Consider the following 21,197-nt stretch of genomic DNA (forward strand, 5'->3'; position numbering starts at 1 on the left):
CTCCTTATTTATTACTTTTCTCTTTCTCCTGAGATAATAGAATCACTAATTTAGTGATTTCTGTAAACTGAACCTAAGATCTCTGGATTTAAAAGCCTCATCCTGGACTGCTTGAGTTAAACAGGAAAATTAATTGAAGGCAATAACCCAGACCTCCATATGACATCTTGCTATTTTGCAGGCCAGAGGGACACCCTGGGCATTAGTTATACAAAGATTTATAGAGGTGGGTTGACACTTAGTGTGGGGATAGAGGATGCTCATAAAGATGCCTGCGATGGTGGGGGAAAGACAATTGTTCATAGTTCTTTATTCTGTTTGTTCTACAGTAAAAGATGTTTCAGTGAAGAATCTTAAAGTATGAATAATTCTACTGAGTAATCTGCAAATAACTTAAATACCTCTGAGTTTAAACAAAAAAAAAAGTGAAATAGTATAGTAGTTACCAGAGAAAACTATGTCCACTTAGTTGACCACAGGAAACTTTCACAGTACACAACAGATTACTTGACTATTGCTAACTGGGGTGTCCTCGCTGTAACATCTGAGTAACAAGCAAAGCCCGAAACACTTCAGAAGCTGTTACTTCCACAAACCCCTCTTTGTCATTCCCCCACCTGTACAAGTGCAGCAGGAGGTTCTGTAGCTGTTACAGTTTAAGATTGCAGTTTAAACAAGACTGCTTTTTACAGTGCTAAAGGGATCGGAAAATGAAAGCAGCACTTAGTGAATGTCAGCTGGATCTGTGATTGCCAGATGAGCTAGCACGGGGAATACTTGGCAGCACCCCAGCTGCATGCCTAAAAGGAAGAGTCCTTCACTCCTAGAAGAGGTGAGACACATTTCTGGAGAGGAGAAGGCATTCCTCGGGCTACATGGCTGCCCAGTGCCCTTTCCTATGCCTGCACTTGACAGGCATTTCTGTGTGAGTCAGGCATATTGTAAACAAGTAAAACTACATGACCGCTACAGATCAAACACGCACACAAAGAACAGCACTACATTTACTAAATAAAATTAGGTGGTTTATGATCAATGACAAATCTTTTTCTTTTTAAGGTGGAGGCCATTTTAACTGGAAAAGGAGCAGCCACAGGAAAAAAAAATCCTGATCGTCTCCATTTTTGCAGTTACAGCAAAATCCGTCCATGAAACTTTGCAAAACACAGCCCCACATATGCATTTTTTGGCACTGCCTAGGGCAAGAATTCCCAAATGGCTGTGTATACCACTAAAGAGTATATACAGACACCTCAGTGTGGGAAAAGATACAGCACAGAAGCAGGACCTGTTACCACTGTCAGTATAAAAAAAGTGCAGGAATCACTCAGTGTGGAATTTCACTCAGTTTTCAAGTGAGAAACACTCACATAGCCATTTTGGGGGTTGAGGGGGTGTCATTTAAGTAATTTTTTCTGCATTCATTATTTCCTTTATGCTCTGTAAAACATTTATAGGCCAACTATTCCACAGTTGATAAGTCTCCTCCCTTTAAGGTGATCTTAGTAAAGATTTGCACTGTTCACTGGGGTATTTTTTCATGTAGGATAATGTATTTACAGATTATGCACAGTGAAATGGTTTGTATTTTTCCATCTTTTTTGAAGTTAATAGAAACTGGAAGCCGCTCTCTCGAGCCTGTTGACAGATGCTGTTCAGGGTACTGGACAGGTCACAGCACAAGCGACCGCCCAGTTCACCGGTATGAAGTGCAGTGTGTGGCCATGGCCTCTTCCCTTTGGCTCTTTGTGTTCATGTCTAACCTTAAAAGCTCATAGTTTTACTGCATCTGTCCCTGAAGAATTAACTACAATAAGATCTGTTTTACTGATGCTATTTGAATATAAATTGGTGGTTTATGGAGTGATTATCACAGTCACGGAAATGACAGAATTTATGAAAAATAATGCATACACGGATTAGCAACTTCCGCTCCTTTCACTGCTACTACAGCATTTTGAGCTGGGATCTGTTGTAATTCATGTCATCCCTACTGCATCCTTCCTTCAGATCCTTGCACGCAAAGCGCCTCCCATTTCTGCTCTCATTCAACTGCCTCGTCAGGCTGCACCTACTCGCTGGAGGCAGTGTGCTGGCTTTGTGTTATCCAGTGTGGTTTCATGAACTTTGGATCAGGGCCAAGTTAACATTTGTAACACAAGCCAACATTTTTTAAATCTTGCCTTCATTTAAAGGGAATCACCTTTTTGTAAGACCAAAGTATAGGGTTGCAGCACTGCTGTGTAATTCAGTGTATTGCCATGGAGAGCCCCAAAGAGAACCAATGACGTCTGATAACTGTAAAAGCAATGCTCAAGTGATTCCTCATCATTGTCAGAAGCTTGACGTGTTCGGCTTTATTCAGGACTTTGTTGCTGTGAGCCTTATATAAATGCTATGGTGGTACAGGAGATCAGGCAGTAATTAGTGTCAGTTGGTGGGCTGATTGACTTGTTTCTGTTGTGTTTTTCTTTTAATTACAATTGTATGGGAGGATTTTTATGAAGGATGGGGTGCCCAACAGCACCCATTTGAGCAGTGTCATGCCTTTAGTTCCATTATTTGTGTCTTATCAAAACAGATTTTAGTAGTTTGTCCCAGCTGCTGGAGATGACTGACATTGCTCTTCAGTGGCAGCATAGCCAGAAGTTTTGTGTTTCCTCATCTAATAGGTGCTCTGGTGATAGTTTCTTAGTGTCGAGAGAAACAGTAAAATAAGATTCATTGCAATAACACAACTGGATTTTGTGTTAAGAAGTCACTTCTCACACGTGCAGCAAGGTGAGATGTGTTGCTCCAGATGCAGCAACTCAGTACCAGACAAAGAGGTTAGATGTGTGGCACTGCTACTTGCCTTCTGGCAAAGGTGGGGCCTGAGATGTGCCAGCAGCAAACTAAAACATCTGCAAAATGCCAAACACAATAATGAGAGGTACGAAGTCATAGTTAAAATTAAGCCTACTGTGGATCCACAGTAAATGATTTTCCATTTTTCTTCCTTTTCTGTAGATGCTTGTTGGCTGCCATTTTTATGCCATCCTCCTTTTCATTGAATCAGAGACCATATTACAGTCTCCTGAGCTGCTGAGTCACAAGCTAGCTGCTGGCTTTTTAGCAGTCAACTTCAGAGGTTCTGGACAACAGCTTAATTTTCCCATTCTTCTCCATTCTTAAGTAGGTTTGATGAGTTATCTGACATGCATTTTAAAATCCATTCCTTTTTGAGAAGGTATTGTTACTTCTGTTCTTGATTAATTTAAATACACACAAATATAAATTAAGTCAGATCTGACTCTCTAATTCTGGTTAATTGCATACCGTGTGTTTCTGTATGCACAGAGATTTCAGTGTTCGATGATCAAGCCCTGGATCTCAGACTCAGGCTGTGTATGCTCAGGGCTTGATTTCTTCCTCATTGTGGTGTCCAGTAATGTGCTTAGTTGTCCTACAAAACTAAAAGCAAGGGGAAAACACTGCTCTGCAGATTTTACAGTCTGTTTTGGATATAGCAAGAGGTACAGCAGCTCTTAAACCGGTCCAGGATGTAAAGAGCAATACAGGATAAGAATTGGACCAGCACTTAGAAAAATGATACTCTGGGTTGCAGGTGGTTTTTTCCTGTGCTTTATTTTTGTGTCTTGTAATCCTACATAATTCTGCTCACAGTTGGACCTACTGCTTCCTAAAAAAGTGTCCCAAGCATCCCCCAAAACTGGAGGAGCACCAGGAAGAGAAGGTAGGGTCAGGAAGTGAGAAGATAGAGGCTGCTACCAGGAAGAGAAGCAGTGAAAAAGAATAAAATGTGTGGGTGGAGAGAATCACAGAGAAATACATACCTCAGTTTCAAATGTGGGAGGCATTTTCTTTCTCAGCTTGTTTTTGCTATCTATCTATGATCATAATTGAGCTAGCTGCAAAAAGGGTCTTGAAAACAAATTGAGAGAGAGAAAGCATTACTGTGGAACAAGCCCAAAATCCCATCCTCCAGCCCCCACACAATTGGACATTGCAGTGATAATGGGGGAAATCCCTCAACGGACAGAACTATAAATGAAACTGCCGTTGACAAGGAGAAGAGGCACAGCTATATTTAACACAAGGATTTTCATTTGAGAAATGCTTTCTTTTTATCTTTTTTTTTTTGGTCTTGTCTAGTTGGTAGAGACTGCAAGGGCTCTTCCTATTTGAGACAGTGCATGGTGGTTTCCCCAAGGCTTTTAATGGTAGATTAATGCTCTGGAGACAGAGTGGTGATAAATGAGTTCCTACTCTTATATCTACATCCTGTTCTCCCTTCCCCCCTCCTGCGTCTGCCCTTACCTACAGTCCTTCTGCAGTGCTTGACTTCCTACCCAGCAACAGTTTTGAGCAGCTCCAGCTGGCATTGAAGGCATCACTCTTTAAAATTTGTTCACCAAGATTCTTTAATTTTCAGTGCTATCACCTTCATTACTGCTTATTTCTCAGACAATGACACAAATGAAGGAGGGAGCAGAAAGCCTTCTGGTTAAAGGATGGACTGGACCCCCATTGCTTGGCAGATCTCACTTAATTACTTTTGATAGTACTCTTCACTTTCAGAAAATAGGTTTACAGGAGAGGCCTCTCTGCTGTTCCACATTTTAACGGCAATGCTCTACATTTCATATTGTACTCAGCACTAAAGGAGCAGAAGATCTGAAATATCTTCCCTAGTATAAGGGAATGGCTCCCTTGTGTCAGCTGCATCCATGCCTTCATTTTATACAATTTGCACAGAGATAGGGATCTAAGTGTTTAGCTTCAGCAAACACCAACACTTAAGTGCAGCAAGGGAAATGAGGATTTGAAGCAACACTGTTCAGCTGGGCTTGCCCCTGTGGCAGTTCCTATTTTTCATATATTTGTTTTTGTTTTCAGTTAGTGCAGTTCTGGTTACTTTTCTCTCTGTGCATTTCCCTTTCTATGCAGCAGCCCCCGTATGTGCAGTGTGTAGGGGAGGGGGATGGGTGGTGGCAGGGTTGTCAGGATGGCTGTGATTAACCTCCCTGGCTCCATGCAGCCAGCCTGCATCCTTTTGCTTACACGGCAGCATGTCGCTCTGATCTTGGAGCAGAATTATTTTTAGATCACGAAGGTGTAGCTGGCTGGAGCATTTAGATTTCATGTCATGGCTTCCTTTTCCTGCTCTCAGGTTTCTCCCACTCGGCCTTCACCTTCGGTATTGAGAGCCACATCAGCCAATCCAACATCAACGGAACACTAGTGCCACCTGCTGCACTCATCTCCATCCTCCAGAAAGGGCTCCAGTACGTGGAGGCTGAGATCAGCATCAATGAAGTAAGTACCCCCAGTACCCCTCATGCTGCTGACCAGCTCACTGGAGGCTTGCCTCCCACCAAGCTAGAGATGCACTCTGCAGTTTCTCTTGGGCTGTTTTCATTTTATCCCTCATACTTTACTCCACCTGCAGCAAAGAGCTGTCAAGCTCTGAGGCAGAAATGTATTTGTGTGTTTATGTGTGGCATTGAGGCCTTTTTGCGTAGCTTGGGTGGATGTTTTGTGCTTGCACTCCACTAGTCAACTAATCCGAGGTGCACAGATTCGTGCAGCAAACAGGAAAAGGCATCAATGTTTGCAGTCTTACATTTACAAGGTCACAGCAGAACTTGGCAGGAAAATCCTGCAGTGTGGGTTGAAACTTCATTCCGTGTCACCAGGCAGCAGTGCCTGCAAGCCAAGAGTAGCCTGATCAAAAATCCACAGAGGTCACTGGAGAGATTTCACTATCTTCTTTCAGCGACTTTGTTCAGATCGTATAACCAGGCATCGTCCTCTCATGTAGAAGGCAAAATGGTTGTGTGTAAATTCTAACCCTGGCTGGGGCACTGGTTTTCTTTGGGGATTGTACAAGCAGCCACAAAGTGCCTCTGTTCTCATTGAACTGCCAGGGATAACAAAGAGGGCATGTGGGAGAAGGCAGCATTTTTGCCTGCCAGCCTTAAAGGCATGATGCTTTGAGAGGGAGTGAAGCATGACAGATAAGCAAGCACTGCATTGCAAAATATTTACCATAGATATTCATAACTGACTGAGAGCTGTAATAAATATTAATACACAAAAAGGTATTGCTGAATGTGGCATGTGAACAGCATGGATGAGAACAAAGGAATATTAAATAGGGAAAAGGTTGCATTCCTTGCTGTGTGTAGTTTGGATACTCATTTGTTTTTGTCACTAACATTCTGTGAGGTTTCCTTTTTATGACTCAATAGTGTGTTTAAGAGTTGTGTATGCATTGTCTTTTAATGGGGCAATGATATTTGGCATTCATGCCAAGCTACTCTTTGATGCAGTTGTAATAAACCAGTGTTAGGAAGACTTTTTTTGTTGTTTTTACACAGCATATTTTCTTTTAATCTCTGAAGAGTTTATATGCTTGCATTTTCTATAAAATTCCAGTAAATTACTTATTCACCAAACAGATCTCTAAGTGGAACAGGTTTTAAAGTGGAGTCCAGGATGAGTGGCCTCCTGAGCTGGGTAATAGGATCGGGGAGCAGTGTGATGCCCTGGAAATCCATGAGGAATTAGTTGGGGACCTGCTGAGCCACTTGGACACTCACAAGTCCATGGGACTGGATGGGATCCATCCTAGGGTGCTGAGAGAGCTGGCAGATGAGCTGGCCAAGCCGCTTTCCATCATTTTCCTCCAGTCCTGGCTCACTGGAGAGATCCCAGGTGACTGGAAACTGGCCAATGTGATCCCCATCCACAAGAAGGGACGGATGGAGGAACCTGGAAACTACAGGCCAGTCAGCCTGACCTCAGTGCCAGGGAAAGTGATGGAGCAGATTATCCTGGCAGCAATAACTGCGCACCTGAAGGATGGCCAAGGGCTCAGGTCCAGCCAACATGGATTTAGGAAGGGCAGGTCCTGCCTCTCCAACCTGATCTCCTTCTATGATCAGGTGACCCGTCTGGTGGACGTGGGGAGGCCTGTGGATGTGGCCTATCTGGACTTCAGCAAGGCCTTTGACACCGTCCCCCACAGTAAACTGCTGGCTAAGCTGTCAGCTCATGGCTTGGACCGCAACACTCTGTGCTGGGTTAGAAACTGGCTGGAGGGCCGAGCCCAGAGAGTGGTGGTGAATGGTGCCCCATCCAGCTGGCAGCCAGTCACCAGTGGTGTCCCCCAGGGATCAGTGCTGGGCCCCATCCTCTTTAACATCTTCATTGATGATCTGGATGAGGGGGTTGAGTCAGTCATCAGCAAGTTTGCAGATGACACCAAGTTGGGAACAGATGTTTGTCAGTTAGAGGGTAGAAAGGCTCTGCAGAGGGACCTTGACCGACTGGACAGATGGGCAGAGTCCAATGGCATGGCATTTAACAAGTCCAAGTGCCGGGTGCTGCACTTTGGCCATGGCAACCCCATGCAGAGTTATAGGCTGGGGTCAGAGTGGCTGGAGAGCTGCCAAACAGAGAGGGACCTGGGGGTGCTGATTGACAGCTGCCTAAACATGAGCCAGCAGTGTGCCCAGGTGGCCAAGAGGGCCAATGGCATCCTGGCCTGTATTAGGAATAGTGTGGCCAGCAGGAGCAGGGAGGTCATTGTGCCCCTGTACTCAGCACTGGTTAGGCCACACCTTGAGTACTGTGTCCAGTTCTGGGCCCCTCAGTTTAAGAAGGACATTGAGACACTTGAACGTGTCCAGAGAAGGGCAACAAGGCTGGTGAGAGGCCTTGAGTACAAGCCCTATGAGGAGAGGCTGAGGGAGCTGGGATTGTTTAGCCTGGAGAAGAGAAGGCTCAGGGGTGACCTCATTGCCCTCTACAACTACCTGAAAGGTGGTTGTAGACAGGAAGGGGTTGGTCTCTTCTCTCAGGCAACCAGCACCAGAACAAGGGGACACAGTCTCAAGCTGTGCCAGGGGAGGTTTAGACTCAAAGTGAGGAGAAAGTTCTTCACTGAGTGAGTTGTTCGTCATTGGAATGTGCTGCCCAGGGAGGTGGTGGAGTCACCGTCCCTGGAGGTGTTCAAGAGGGGATTGGACGTGGCACTTGGTGCCATGGTCTAGTCGTGAGGTCTGTGGAGACAGGTTGGACTTGATGATCCTTGGGGTGTCTTCCAACCTTAGTTATACTGTGAGACCGTGAATCTGCGAGAGATCCATAGTAATGTGGCACCGTTGGTTACGTCCAAACGCAGTATCTACGCACAACCCAGTTTTGCTTCTTTATATCATTACCTCTTTGCTGATGTCAAAGGTGAAGATCCTAAACTTGCAGCTTCGCTTCTGCTCCTCTTCCTTGCAGGATGGTACAGTATTTGACGGCAGGCCAATAGAATCCCTGTCTCTGATCGACGCGGTGATGCCTGATGTTGTTCAGACCCGGCAGCAGGCTTTCAGAGAGAAACTCGCGCAGCAGCAAGCCAGTGCGGCGGCAGCGGCGGCAGCAACCACAGCGACGGCGGCAGCAACGACGACTGCTGTTTCCCAGCAGAACACACCAAAGAACGGAGAAGCCACTGTGAATGGAGAGGAGAATGGGGCACATGCAATAAGTAAGCCGATCCATGCGGCTGCTTGCTGCGACTGGGCAGTTTGTTTCAGTAACGTTCGTGTACTTAGTTGCTGTCTGCAGGGCTGCATACAGAACTCGGAGGAATCATTTCAGGAGGGCCAGGTCTTTCTAGAAAGGCTGCTTGTGTAAAAATCATGTTTTGCATCACAGTGCTGGTGTTCTCTCAAAATCCATCAACTTAAGATATCTTCAGAATTCAGAATGCTGTCTTTCTCTGCTTGGAGCTAGCTACTCAGACATCATTTATATTATCAGCATCACAGCTGCTTTTAGATGCTTGTTAGAAGCTGAGACAAGCTGTAGCCACCATTGGTCATTTTGGCCAGGCTAGGAGAGAGACTAGGTTGAGAAGCTAGAACTTACAAGCTGTATCTGTGTAAATGGAGTGTGGCCAGAACATATCCTTGAGTGCTAACTATCCTATGATCATCCATAGCCTTGTCACAGTTTGTCCTGTAGCAGGTATCCACTCTTGTGCAGCATGGCCAAGCACAGGATGTGGAGTCATATGTGCCAAGGGCCATTCCCAGCAGACAGCCTGAATGAAGCCAGTCTGTCTTAAAGGCACGGAGTTCCTCACCTTTTTATTTACTAGCACATGCATAGACATACAGTCCACTGCAGGTGTCTAATTGAAGGTCATACCTTCCCAAGATATCCTTTGGCTGTGGGAACAGTCAGTTCTCAAGAGGCCTGAATTCACCTCTGTTTATTGGTGACAACAGGAGACTTGTCTCTTAGACATCTAAAAGACAGACATACAAAGCAAGGAGTGGACATACCTGCTTGTGTAACTTCATCTTTACAACTTCATCAACATTGTCAGGCAGATAAAATTAATGATCCTGATTTCTGTGCACAAACCATATTAGGGCACTGGCTGACTTCTGAAATGAGACCTTATGCCTGATTGCCTTTTGAGGAAGTTCTAGAGGAATGTGCATGACAGGTTTTGTAGGAAGCCTCGAAAGTTCGTGAGCTTAGGCACGCCAGGACTGTAGTCATGTAACAGATTTTATTTGTTCTGTAGTACAGATACCTTTATCAGTGTCTGTCTTCTCTTTGATCTGAGTAGATACCTCACTGAGTTAGTGAGAAAAATGCTTTCAAAACAGGTTTTTCTTCAGAGAATTGCAATTACAGGGGATAGTTTCTCCCCAGTAAAACTGCAATGATTTAAATTACAGTTTTCATCTGAGAAAGCAGTTGTAAAAAAAAGTAATGAAAAGTCTGAAAATATTAACCTATTTTTAGACTATGGATTGCTAATTCTCACAGCTGTTTTTACCAGAATGATTTTCACAAACACTTGTAGACTTCACTTGGAATGTTGAAGTGGAGAAGTCCTGCACGACTTAATGTCAGGCGGTAGCTCTGTTTGGAGCCGGATGCAAGAACATGATGTGCTATCCAGTAAAATGCCACAGAGGTAGGATACGTATCAAGGAATGAGATACTCAGACAGTGAATTTCAAAGAATTACCCTGGCTAACTTAGGCAACCTACCAGACAGATGAGTTAACTGAGCAATGGCAATGGAGATGCAAAAAGCCCTCGAGCAGTTGTTGGCCAGCTTACATCTGTTGCTGGCAGCTGCTGTTGTGCTAGTTGGTCATCCTGGGTGAAGACATGAGCTCAGCAGCTTAAGGAAAAAGAGGCTGTGGAGAGGAGCTGATGAGAAATTGAGGGACAGCTGACTGATTTGTGTGCCTCCCTCACGTTCAGAAGGCTGCAACTTTTCTGTCTGGGACATGGGGAGGGTATCAGAAAGGTAGCGTAGCACAACTGTGTATGAGGACTATACGTGGGAGATGTATACAGAAGTGCAAAACTGCCACTCTTGCCCTTGCACAGACCTGTTTAAAAAAAGTCCAAGGGATCTGCCCCCATAATTCTCAGAAACCACTGGAAATAAAGACTAACCTAGCTAGCTGGCAGTTTACAGCATGGGTCTGATTAACACTCTTACTGTTGTACTCTTTTGTGGTGAAATTAAACAACAGTAGTCACATCAATGGCATTACAAAAGGATCATGTCCTTCCTTTGCATTGCTTACACAGGGCAAACTGTATATCCAACCTTAGCTTTTCCCTTGTCACTATGTTCAAACAGTCTGCTTAGGATAGCCTAAGATGAAAGATCTGTCAAGAGCTTAGATAAGGACAGATGGTTTAGGATGGATAGGACAAAAGTTTAGGATAGCATGTGGGATGGGCAAGGTGAAAGCTGTGAGACCTGCTGGATAGAAAGGACTGCTCATACAAAAGGTGTGAGAACTTCCCAAACTTTCATTTTCACTGTTGTTGGATTCTACATAATAGGCATGTACTAGGATGGGTGTGAATAGTGTGCTAGCCCTTAGTCATGAACTGGAAGTCAGCCATATATCAACCTGTCATAAAAAGGTGGGGTAGGGGAATAGGTGTCTTTGGCAAGTTACCTGGTTTGTGTTTATTGTGACATGAAGCTCTCCCTGACACTGCACATCCTCCCGAAAAAAGAGTGACTGTATTTAATGTAATGTGTTTCTGCATGTGGTCTTACCAGTAAAATATCATAGGGTGATTTGATTTAAGAAGAAGAGAAGACAGAAAACAATCTAACAATAACAACAGTTTGAGGTGCAGATTCAAATACTAAATAAATATAATCACTGCTTTCTCATGCTGATTCCTGGGTAGTGTATTCAGTTTTGAGACATGTGGAAAATTAGTAGGGAAAAAAAATCAGCATGTAGAAATTGAGCAAAACTTTGGATTGTTTTCCACCTCAAATATTTTTAGTCTCATTTGTTTCATTATATTTGCAAGGATTGGCTTGGGCTCAAGAAAAATAAAGCTTTGGAAAAAAGACTTGAGTTCAATTCTTTTATTACAACTACAGCCATAAAGAACAGCTTTGGTGAAAGGCCTGTCAGAGATTTAAGTGAAGAAAAAAATTACCCAGAAAAGACAGGGTTCACACTGGGATGATCTTAAACATACTTCTTTTCTAATCTGGAGGAAATAGCAAGAGAGTCACTGCTATGTTAGAATTGTATATATTTTTAGAACTTAATCATAATAGTCTGGGGAAACATGACTTAATTTCCAGTGATTTGGGATTTGTAAAGTTGAAGGGAAATAAATAGAAGAATATAGCATAGACTTAAATGAAGAGCCTCTATCCTTTATAAAATGGTTTGTGTTAACATCTGGGCAGAGTTCTCCAAAAATATGTGAGCTGCTGACTAAAGTTTTCATAGAATAATTAAGGTTGGAAAAGACCTCTAATACCATCAAATCCAAGCATCAACACAACACCACCATGCCCCAAAGTGCCACACTTACGTGTTTTGTAAACACCTCCAGGGATGGCAACTCCGCCGCTTACCTGGGCAGCCTGCTCCAGTGCTTGACCAAATGCCTTTGCACTTCTGAGAGTCTGTTCCATTTGACAGAACTGCTCTCTCTTGGAGACCCCCTCAGAGGTATTCTTTGTGCAAATGAGAGTTTTCTGCTCTGAAGATAGTTACCTTTTTTTAAAAAGGCCTGTTCTTGCCGATTGCTGCAGCCATTCCCCATCCACATATTGCAGCTGCAGCCATGGGACAGACACATTTTCAGATGAGGCCGTGCTTACAAGAACTCATGCTGTGAAAGGAGCACAGCATTTTTACCAGGATGCCATCTTGTGCTCAGTGGTTTCTGCAGGTTTTGTTTTCCTGATCATATCCACTTTATGTTGCTAGTGACTGTTGGAATTTGTGGAGCACCTGAAGCAGTGTTGCAGAAGCATGAACTGTTGTGCTTGTTCAGTGGGGTATTTTAAGTTCTGCGCTTGACAACAGCAGTCTAAATACGGATGTTCCTGGCTGCTGCTGAGTGTAGGAAACAAGTGCATATAATGTGAATATTTGTGAACAATTTCTGAAAGACTCCTCATCTTGCCCTCTCTTTTCTCCTGAACCACCAAAAGCTGTAGCATCAGAATCATTACTGGAAGACAGTAGAAAATAATCCTGCAAGTGTTTGATTGCCCCCAGAGGCCAGTCAGTCTTGCATGCACTAATGCAGGCATCAGACAAGTTGGGTTTCTTTTTCACTACGGGACTGCTTGTGGGTTTTCTCACAGCAGTTGATAACGTTCATAGTGTGTATCCAGGTTCCTCCATCTGGCCCTGTACAAACAAAAAATATTTCTAAGTATCAGATGGCCTTGCTCTTAACAGCATCTCATGACTCTGGGACCTTGTAGTAATACTGCTTGCAAGCTGTCATTTAGTTTTGAGAGTGAAAAGCAGCTCTGCCTTTAGAGCCAGACAGGTAACAGTAGGGTCAAATGTGGTAAGAGTAACATCTAAATTTAAATTTTTCAAATTAAAAACCTTGAAAGATCTTGAATTTTATCCCCCAGCTTCTAATTCATGCTGTGAGCATGACATGGGTTTATCCATGGCCATTACTATAATAGTGTTTCTCATGAAAATATGCTTATACCTGATTCAGTGCTGTGCAGACAAAGGGAGTTCTAGACTTTTATCTTCTGGTGGGTTTTAATAGTGCTTTGCACTTCATTGTCCTGATTACTCAGAATATTGTATCAAAGTCCCAGCTGCCAGTGTCAAGCTAAACCTTAAGTACTGGTATATCTTGGCAATATTAATTTTAGTAGTTATATACAGAGGGAACTATCAAGGAAAATATATAACATGGGGACTCAGCAATAGGTGTTGATTTTCAGCTAGGTATTTGTAATAAGTCTTGTCTTGCAACAGGGCCATAGTTATTAATAAGTGTAGTTTAAAAATAGATATTTGGAATTAGAAATGTGAGCTGTGAAACTGTTAATTTACTGGTTTCTATTTCTGATACTCAGTGCTATGCAACTCGTTGGATTGCATGTGAACTCCATTCCTTTCTATGGCGTAGGTATGGCACAGACACAGTTAATAGGGTACCTATGAGAAGTGCTACTTGTGTGACTCAGCATAAATTAGAGCAAAACTGGGTATTTGAAACCCTGATCTTCCTTCTAATGGCAGTTGTGCAATGTCAGAGTCTGTGTTGCGGGTCACAAAGCCTGCAGGACAGATGGTTGATTTTAAGTGCCATAAACATATGGTAATGAAGGAGCATAATCAGTGCACTTGAGAACCTGTGGATCTCCCTATGTGACTAAAGAGTGACTGACTAAAAGACTTAACTCAGAAAAAGAGCTTGAGTTCTGATCAGAGCAAATCAGCTGGCCAAGGCATCGATTAGATTGCGTCAGGCTGCCTTTCCCCCAGCCTGCCAGCCCTCCACTCTTAGATGTGTTGTTATCAGTGAAATGGGCCAGGCCTCAAGAGTGTAACATCTGCTGCCTGTGGCTTCAGTGTACTACCTGTCCTTGTTTGCTGTCTTGTTCTCATTGCTGCCAGACAGTGTAGTTTTAGCTGAATGATGAAGATTTAGATTGAAGCAATGAAAGTCTGGAGTGAAAACACCGCTCTTGATGCCAATTTGAATTAATTGCTCCACTAAGAGAAATTAATCATTTTTAATGCATTTTTTTCCTTAAGGAAATAAAATAACTTTATAAAACAAAGTTACTTAGATTGCAGTCTAAAGAACCCAGAACAGGTTAAGTGCATCTTTGTGTCAGATGATTCCTTTGTATATATATAACAACACTATCCTTGAGAAGGCGATGACTCACCGTTTCCCTGCCATACTCTAGGAATGAAGCCCTTACTCAGTATACTGTCTGTGAATAGCACACATGACCTGCAGACACTGTAAGAAAATAGGTGTGCTGTGTGCTGCAGTTTTAAAAGACAGCTTTTCTCAAATATGGTAATCTGCTATTGCAGTAAATCTGTATGTCATTTTTAATGAAGCCAGCTTAAATGTCTATCTCTATATATAGCTACAGATGTATACCCTGAAAGTAATGCTGGGTTTTGAAGAAAAGCTGTGTGCATTTATACATAATGGTTTGGAAAACTTTACATACCATAACTTTGAATCATCACAGGGGAAAGACAGAGTAATATGGTCATTGACACAGTAGAGATTATTTTTTATAATGAACATGTGGGTGTAAGCTTCAGGCCATGGGTGGCCAGCTTGTTTTTTAAGCAGACCTAACAGCATCTTGCAAACTACTTTTTCTGATGTATCTCCTTACAGATAATCATTCAAAGCCAATGGAAATTGATGGGGATGTTGAAATTCCTCCTAACAAAGCAACAGTCCTTCGGGGCCACGAATCAGAGGTGTTCATCTGTGCCTGGAACCCTGTCAGTGACCTGCTGGCATCTGGGTAAGACCTTGACTGAAACCAGCTGCTGCAATTATAGTATATTTAGAGATGCAAGAACTTGCAAGTGTATAGTAAAAATGAACGAGTATTCTCTTCACTGTTTTTCAATCTGCAACTGTTTTTTCCAGCAGTATTCTACCTATGTAGCAGTTAAGTAATTATAAGGTAGCACAGAATGTGAAACATTGCACATTTAAAACGTGCAATCTGAATACACATAAATTTTGTGAAGGTTTTTGAAATCACTATGGGTAATTCTCAGGAGTTAAAAGTTTATGTCATCTCTTAGTGGTTCGCACTGGGATCTCCAGAAGGTAAACAGCAGCAGATCTGTAGAGCAAACTATTGTGTGAGGACCTTATGTCACCCCGGTTTGTATGGGATAGGGGAGTTTCAGGCTGGATCTAGTTCTGTCTGGTGTGCTGAACATTAAGGAGTGGCTTAAGGGCATGTTTTGATTTAGTGCCATTGGAAAGGCGTCCAGTTTGTGTTCTGCAAGAGTGCTTATCAATGGCAACCAAAACATGGCAAGTGGGAAAACCAGGAGATTGACTCCAAAAAGCACTTTTGATCCAAACAAAAACACTGATGTAAACATACCGTGAGAGTACGTATGGACGCTGACGGAATCTCTTGGTTCATGTTTAAAACTAAACCTTAAAGTGAAGGCTGAATTTAAGAAGTCTACCTGGGAATGTGGAGGAAGTCTGACATATATTAGAGGAGATAAATGGGTCTTCATCACATAAAGTTGTTTAGCAGTATCAGAACAGATTTCTTACAAGGAAGAGGAGAATCCTTACCTCATTTACATCTTTTTGCAAAATCATCAGAATACTCTTCTAACCTTTGTAGATTTCGTGCATAAAAACGAGGAATTAGGTTACAAAGGGGAAAGAATAAATAGGAAAAATAAGCAGCAGGTTGGATAAACAGCACAAGATCTCTAGGAGAGTGAGCACAGGTCTTTCCAAAGAATGATTTCAGATAACAAAGGGGATTTTTAGAAAAAATCTTGCTGGATATGCTTTGTTTCCGGAACGTCCAGGCCTGATAGTGCTTACAGCATCTGCAGCATTATGTGTCTGAATTTATTAATTTTTAAATGATGTAGTGGTATAGTTTGCAAATGCTCTATTTAGAGATTTTGGATGCAAAGCTGTCGTTTTTATCTCTTTTTTTCCATAGGCTTAGTAGGTCTTCTCATTTGTGATAGCATCCCTGGGTGATGCCATGATACAGACAAGAGCAGTAGTAGCTTGTATGCCATGCATGTATTTTCTGCCAGTCATATTCTTCTACCCACTCAATTTTCTAGTGTCTCAGGCAAAATTGCTTGGCAGTACTGTGTATTACTAGCAAATGATTATTAAGAATGGAAGTCCTGATCATTAAGGTCAGTCGCAAGTTGAAATAGGCAAATATAATAATAATGATGATGATAATAATAATAATAATAGTAGTAGTAGTAAAAAAACAACCAGGTTGGAAGAGACCTTCAAGATCATCATGTCTAACCCCTCAACCAATCCAACCCACCTAAACAACTAAACCATGGCACCAAGCACCCCATCAAGTCTCCTCCTGAACACCTCCAATGATGGTGACTCCACCACCTCCTCGGGCAGCCCATTCCAATGGGCAATCACTCTCTCTGTAGAGAACTTCTTCCTAACAGCCAACCTAAACCTCCTCTGGCACAGCCTGAGACTGTGTCCTCTTGTTCTGGTACTGGCTGCCTGGGAGAAGAGACCAACATCCGTCTGTCTACAACCTCCCTTCAGGTAGTCGTAGACAGCAATAAGGTCATCCCTAGTCTCCTCTTCTCCAGGCTAAGCAACCCCAGCTCCCTCAGTCTCTCCTCATAGGGCTTGTGTTCCAAACCCCTCACCAACTTTGTTGCCCTTCTCTGGCCTCAGTTATTTCACCAGATTGTTCTCTTCCCAACATGCAGTTGAGTGAACTGTAAAAAGAGATTTATTTGATACATACATAAAAATTAGAATTCATAAATGTGGAAGAACTCTAGCATATGATATTTCTTAATCATCCAGGCCTACATCTGAGAGAACATTGTCAAGGAAAAATAATTCAATCAAGGAAAAGCCAAGAATGTGATGCACAGAAAATGTTCATGACTGCATAAAGATTTGTAAATCAGCATCAAATGATGAACAAACAAGCTCCTGTACTACTCCTCCAGTTTTTCAATGTGTACCTAAATGCTTTGACTACCCATAGATGTTAAATCATGTCCTAATGGTGAAGTAAACCTCAAAACCTAAGAATGAGTTAACTTCATTAAACAGTTTTCATGGGTTTTGCTTACTAAAGATGAAAATGTAATTTGTAAAATCTGGAAGAGCTTTCTCCTAGTGGGGACAAAGAGAATTTCATAGGCTGTCTTGAGATCAGATGAAGGGACTGTATTATTGATACAGTAGACTTCCTTTAATCCTGTCCTCCTAAACAATATAATTTTTAATAGTAAATTTATCCGTTGTGGTATTCATTTGAATTCTATGGATCACAGCCTGCAGGTGATCAGTTAGCACAGCCACAATACTATCTGTGGGAAAATCAGTGGTGAGAAAGGATACCATACAGAATTATTCTTTAGGGACACCTGGTGGCACCTGAGATGAAGTGAAGATGCTGCTTTATTCTGGACCATATCTGCACAGCTGAAATTAGGCATCTGCTCAAGCACTCTGTCCCTCTGCAGGTACATACATCTCTCAACCCATTACATAGGGAGTTAAGATTCCTAAGTGTAAGTGCTCAGACCTCACCTCTTTGCTCTAGCATTGGTGACTGCTTCCCAGTATCTCACTCACCTCTCTTCCAGTGTTTGCCATACTGAGCTGCATCCCTAGGATCTGTGGTTCACAGTCCTAGTGTGTGGTTTGAATAGCAGACCATTTGATAAACTCAAAGATGTACTACAGCGACTGAGAAACCAGCAGGTGTTTAACTTTGCTGCGGGATGCTAAATGCTGGTAGATGGATCCCAGGAACAGTGATATCTTACACAGCTTCAGGTAAACCTGGAGGGTGCTAATCAGAACCATTAGTTGGATGTCTAAAACAGCAGAGTAGCCTCTCGCTATTCCCCTGAATTAAGCTTTACCTTCAGTGAAATCGTTCGTTCCTGAGCTTCGCTAGTGATTTGGAGACATAAATAACAGGCGTGATTAGAAAGTACTGCCACGTGCTGTATCTCAGGCAGCAGAAATGCAAATAACTTAGGTCCATATACACTTGATCAGATTTTAGCCTCTTGTAAAAATCAAAGTATGCAATGCAGTCAGCCTTCAGGTAATGCAGGAGTGAGTGCCTGATGAAGCTTGCATGACTGAAATGGCATAGAATGCACAGGAAAAGGAAACCAAAGGCAGACAGCTGAGTGACGCATGCCACTGCACAAAGAGGCTTTTGAGACGTATGGTATAACAAAAATGCAAGCTGTCATCTGCAGGTAGACTATGTGTGACAGCACAAGGGGGAGAAATTCCCTGAGATCTGCAGTGTACTGCAGTTCTGTTTGTCCTTCACCAAGTAATCCTCCAGAAAAGAAAGTTGCAGTTCATCTGATACATGAGCACCAAATTGTTAGATTCTGTAATAGCCACGTTGTGCTGCCCAGTACTTAGTTTTCTTCTGGTTTCACATCTGCATGAGTGTATCTGTTGTCTTCTTAAAAAATACTTACAAAAAACTTAAATGTTAAATAAAGGAAGTAACACTTTTGTTCTGTTTATAAAGTGCCTAGCACAACCAAATCTCACTTGGTGGCAAAGTATTTTCCTCAAGCCTTGTTATACAAGCAGCAAATTTCTCTAACAGTGAGCGGCAGTTTAGACAGCAGCCTGATGTAGTCTTCAAGCACCAAAAGAATAATGCAGGTTCACAACCTAATCTGACACAAGCTGTGTAAAGGAATTTGTAGAATGAATTACCCCAAAGTGGAGCGCTGGTTTCCAGATGTATCCCAGTGACAGAAAGCTTTGGTGTTCGACATGCCATCTACTCGATTGCTGTAGTTGCTGAGGCTGTGAAGGTGAGCACAGGAGTACATGCTCTGGGCTCTGCTATGGCTTAGGGTTTTTTTTAAAAAACCAAGCAACAGTGGGGGCAGAAACTTCCCTGATCAAATAGCCAGAAGAAATATATTCTGCAGGTGTTCTTCCTCTTCCACCACACCCATAACCCTTAAAGAGGAGGATGCCAATAAAGGCTATCAAAAGCGTGACTGTCACCAGAAGCCTATGAGAAGAATGCTTAGATGAACAGAAGCATTACAGTAGTACAGTGAGGTACACACACAGACATGTTTGTGTAGTTTGATTGTTTTTATAAGAAAGGTGTTTGCCTAAGTCTCAGAATTTGGTCATTGCCAGCCACAGTTCCAATTTTTGCCCCTAAAAGCCTGTTGTCCTCCTTTTCAAAGACTGATGTCTTCCATGAGCTATCTTTCAGTGACTAACTTCTAGTGTTATGACTCGTGAAAATTGTTATGGATAGTTATGCACCCAAAACCCGTGACAGCTGCATCCATGTGGCGAAACTAACCGTGCCAGGCAATATTCCTAGGCACTGATGCCAACTGGCAGAGAATGACCGGTGTCTGTGCTAGCAAACTGCCCCAACTGCCAAACAAACTGCACATTGGGAGTTGTCTCTGGACATTGTTACCACCGTGCCATGCCCAGGAGTTATTCAGAGAGAACATCAGGGCCCTGAGCAAGAGTGTTAAAGAGGCCAAAACCTGGCCAGGGAGTAACCTGTCATTTTGCTATAAGTCATCCTGGTCTGGTGACCCAGAGTGTTCCTGAACATGTTTGAATTTCCCAGTATGGCAGCGAATGGACTGTGACTGTCAAGGCTGCTAGAGCCCTTAATTCCAAAAGCTTTTCCAGTTAAATGTAGGGCTTTTCTCTCAGCACATCAAACTGCTGCTTCCAAGAGTGTTCTCTGTTCTATTACATCCAGCATGCCGTTCAAGTAATTCTCATAGCTGTGAAACAGAGGGACCTGGCTTCATTCCCAAAACCTGACAGTAGATTTCTTTGCTTATCCTTGCTCATCTTTACCAACCTCTTTCACACAAGGGGAACTTTGTCTCCATGCACCTTCACTCTCTTTAGTCAGCAAAATAATCGACCATAAAAGCTATTGTCCAGGATCTTTCAGGCATGGCTGTGTCTCTCAGAACCAAGAAGGAGTGTTTCTAGGCCATCTCCTGTTGTCATCTCCAGGGTTTATATAATACTTTGAGTTACTGTATTCATCATACCGGTGGTTTAGGATCCTTTATGATTTACCTTTCTGAATAACCCTTGTGAATCACCAGGTTGAGGGGAATGATTGCATGCACCACCCTCCTAGTCAGTGCCAGGCATCAATTCTGCTAAGTGTGAGTGCTGCTTCATTAGCAGATGACTTTATTTGGGCCAATTTCCTCATTGCATCAAATTCACTAGTGCAAAGCAGCCAGCTCTTAAGTGGAGTCTACCATTGCAGGGAGCGGTGTTGTAGAATGAATGGGACAGGGCTCTCCCTCTGGATCCCTCTGAGGCACTTCCCTTTACTGTCTGCCTAGGAAGCGTAAGCCTTTACTTTAAGAGACCTGCTTTATTAAGGAAAAGTTAAGTGCGTAAATTATGAGGAGGACTTCTCTTCCCTTTATGCTTTCAATAATATCTTTTTAAATAGAATAATAAATCTAACCTGTTTGAGCTAGAAGTGTTGAACGTGCCTTTGCAATACTGCATATCAAAATACCAGTAATTGTGAGACTTGTAGCTTGAGATAGACATCTTAAGGTTCAATCACTGTCTGGCAAATTTCTTTACCTAGCTGCAGCTGTTTTAATCTATGTGCTGACAGGTAGGGAATGGAAATTTTGTGTCACAAAGAAAATTCTATGAACATTTGTCTGCCTTGATTCATGATTACACTGATGCTGGAGACCATGACATAAAATTCTTTCAGAACTAGCTTTCCTAAAGCTTGGCAGTACTCGACCCTAGTGCAGAACTGTATACCTAGTACTCAAGTGTTCATGACTTGCATGCTGGAATGAGCTGCTTTATCATGCGGATAGAAATGCTTCTGTGAACTGAGGAGATTAAATATCCTTCTGAATTGTGCTTGTACTATGATCCTCTAGTAAGGCAGGGTTCACTGAATCATTCAACAGAAATCAGAATACTTTCCAGAGCAGGGAATACTTCTTCTGGTTTTGATTTTATTTTTTTTCCCTCCCAGCAACCAACGAGAAGACAAACAACACCCCTGCCACACACTGGTAGGCTTTTGAAGCCTCTCTGCTGTGACATAT

General features: G+C 42.7%; 1 protein-coding gene across 1 annotated transcript in view; it reads left to right on the forward strand.

Annotated features, from left to right (window-relative positions):
- The window catches only part of TBL1X (transducin beta like 1 X-linked), a 50,308-nt gene that overhangs the window by 11,160 nt on the left and 17,951 nt on the right, over positions 1 to 21,197 (forward strand). The window contains exons 2-4 of the mRNA XM_009903823.2: positions 5,174 to 5,319; positions 8,299 to 8,548; positions 14,722 to 14,854. Coding sequence (XP_009902125.1) covers positions 5,174 to 5,319; positions 8,299 to 8,548; positions 14,722 to 14,854 — 529 coding nt within the window. The remainder of the gene's footprint in view (positions 1 to 5,173; positions 5,320 to 8,298; positions 8,549 to 14,721; positions 14,855 to 21,197) is intronic.

The sequence above is a fragment of the Dryobates pubescens genome, chromosome 8, assembly GCF_014839835.1.
Source record: "Dryobates pubescens isolate bDryPub1 chromosome 8, bDryPub1.pri, whole genome shotgun sequence".
Classification (NCBI taxonomy): Eukaryota; Metazoa; Chordata; class Aves; order Piciformes; family Picidae; genus Dryobates; species Dryobates pubescens.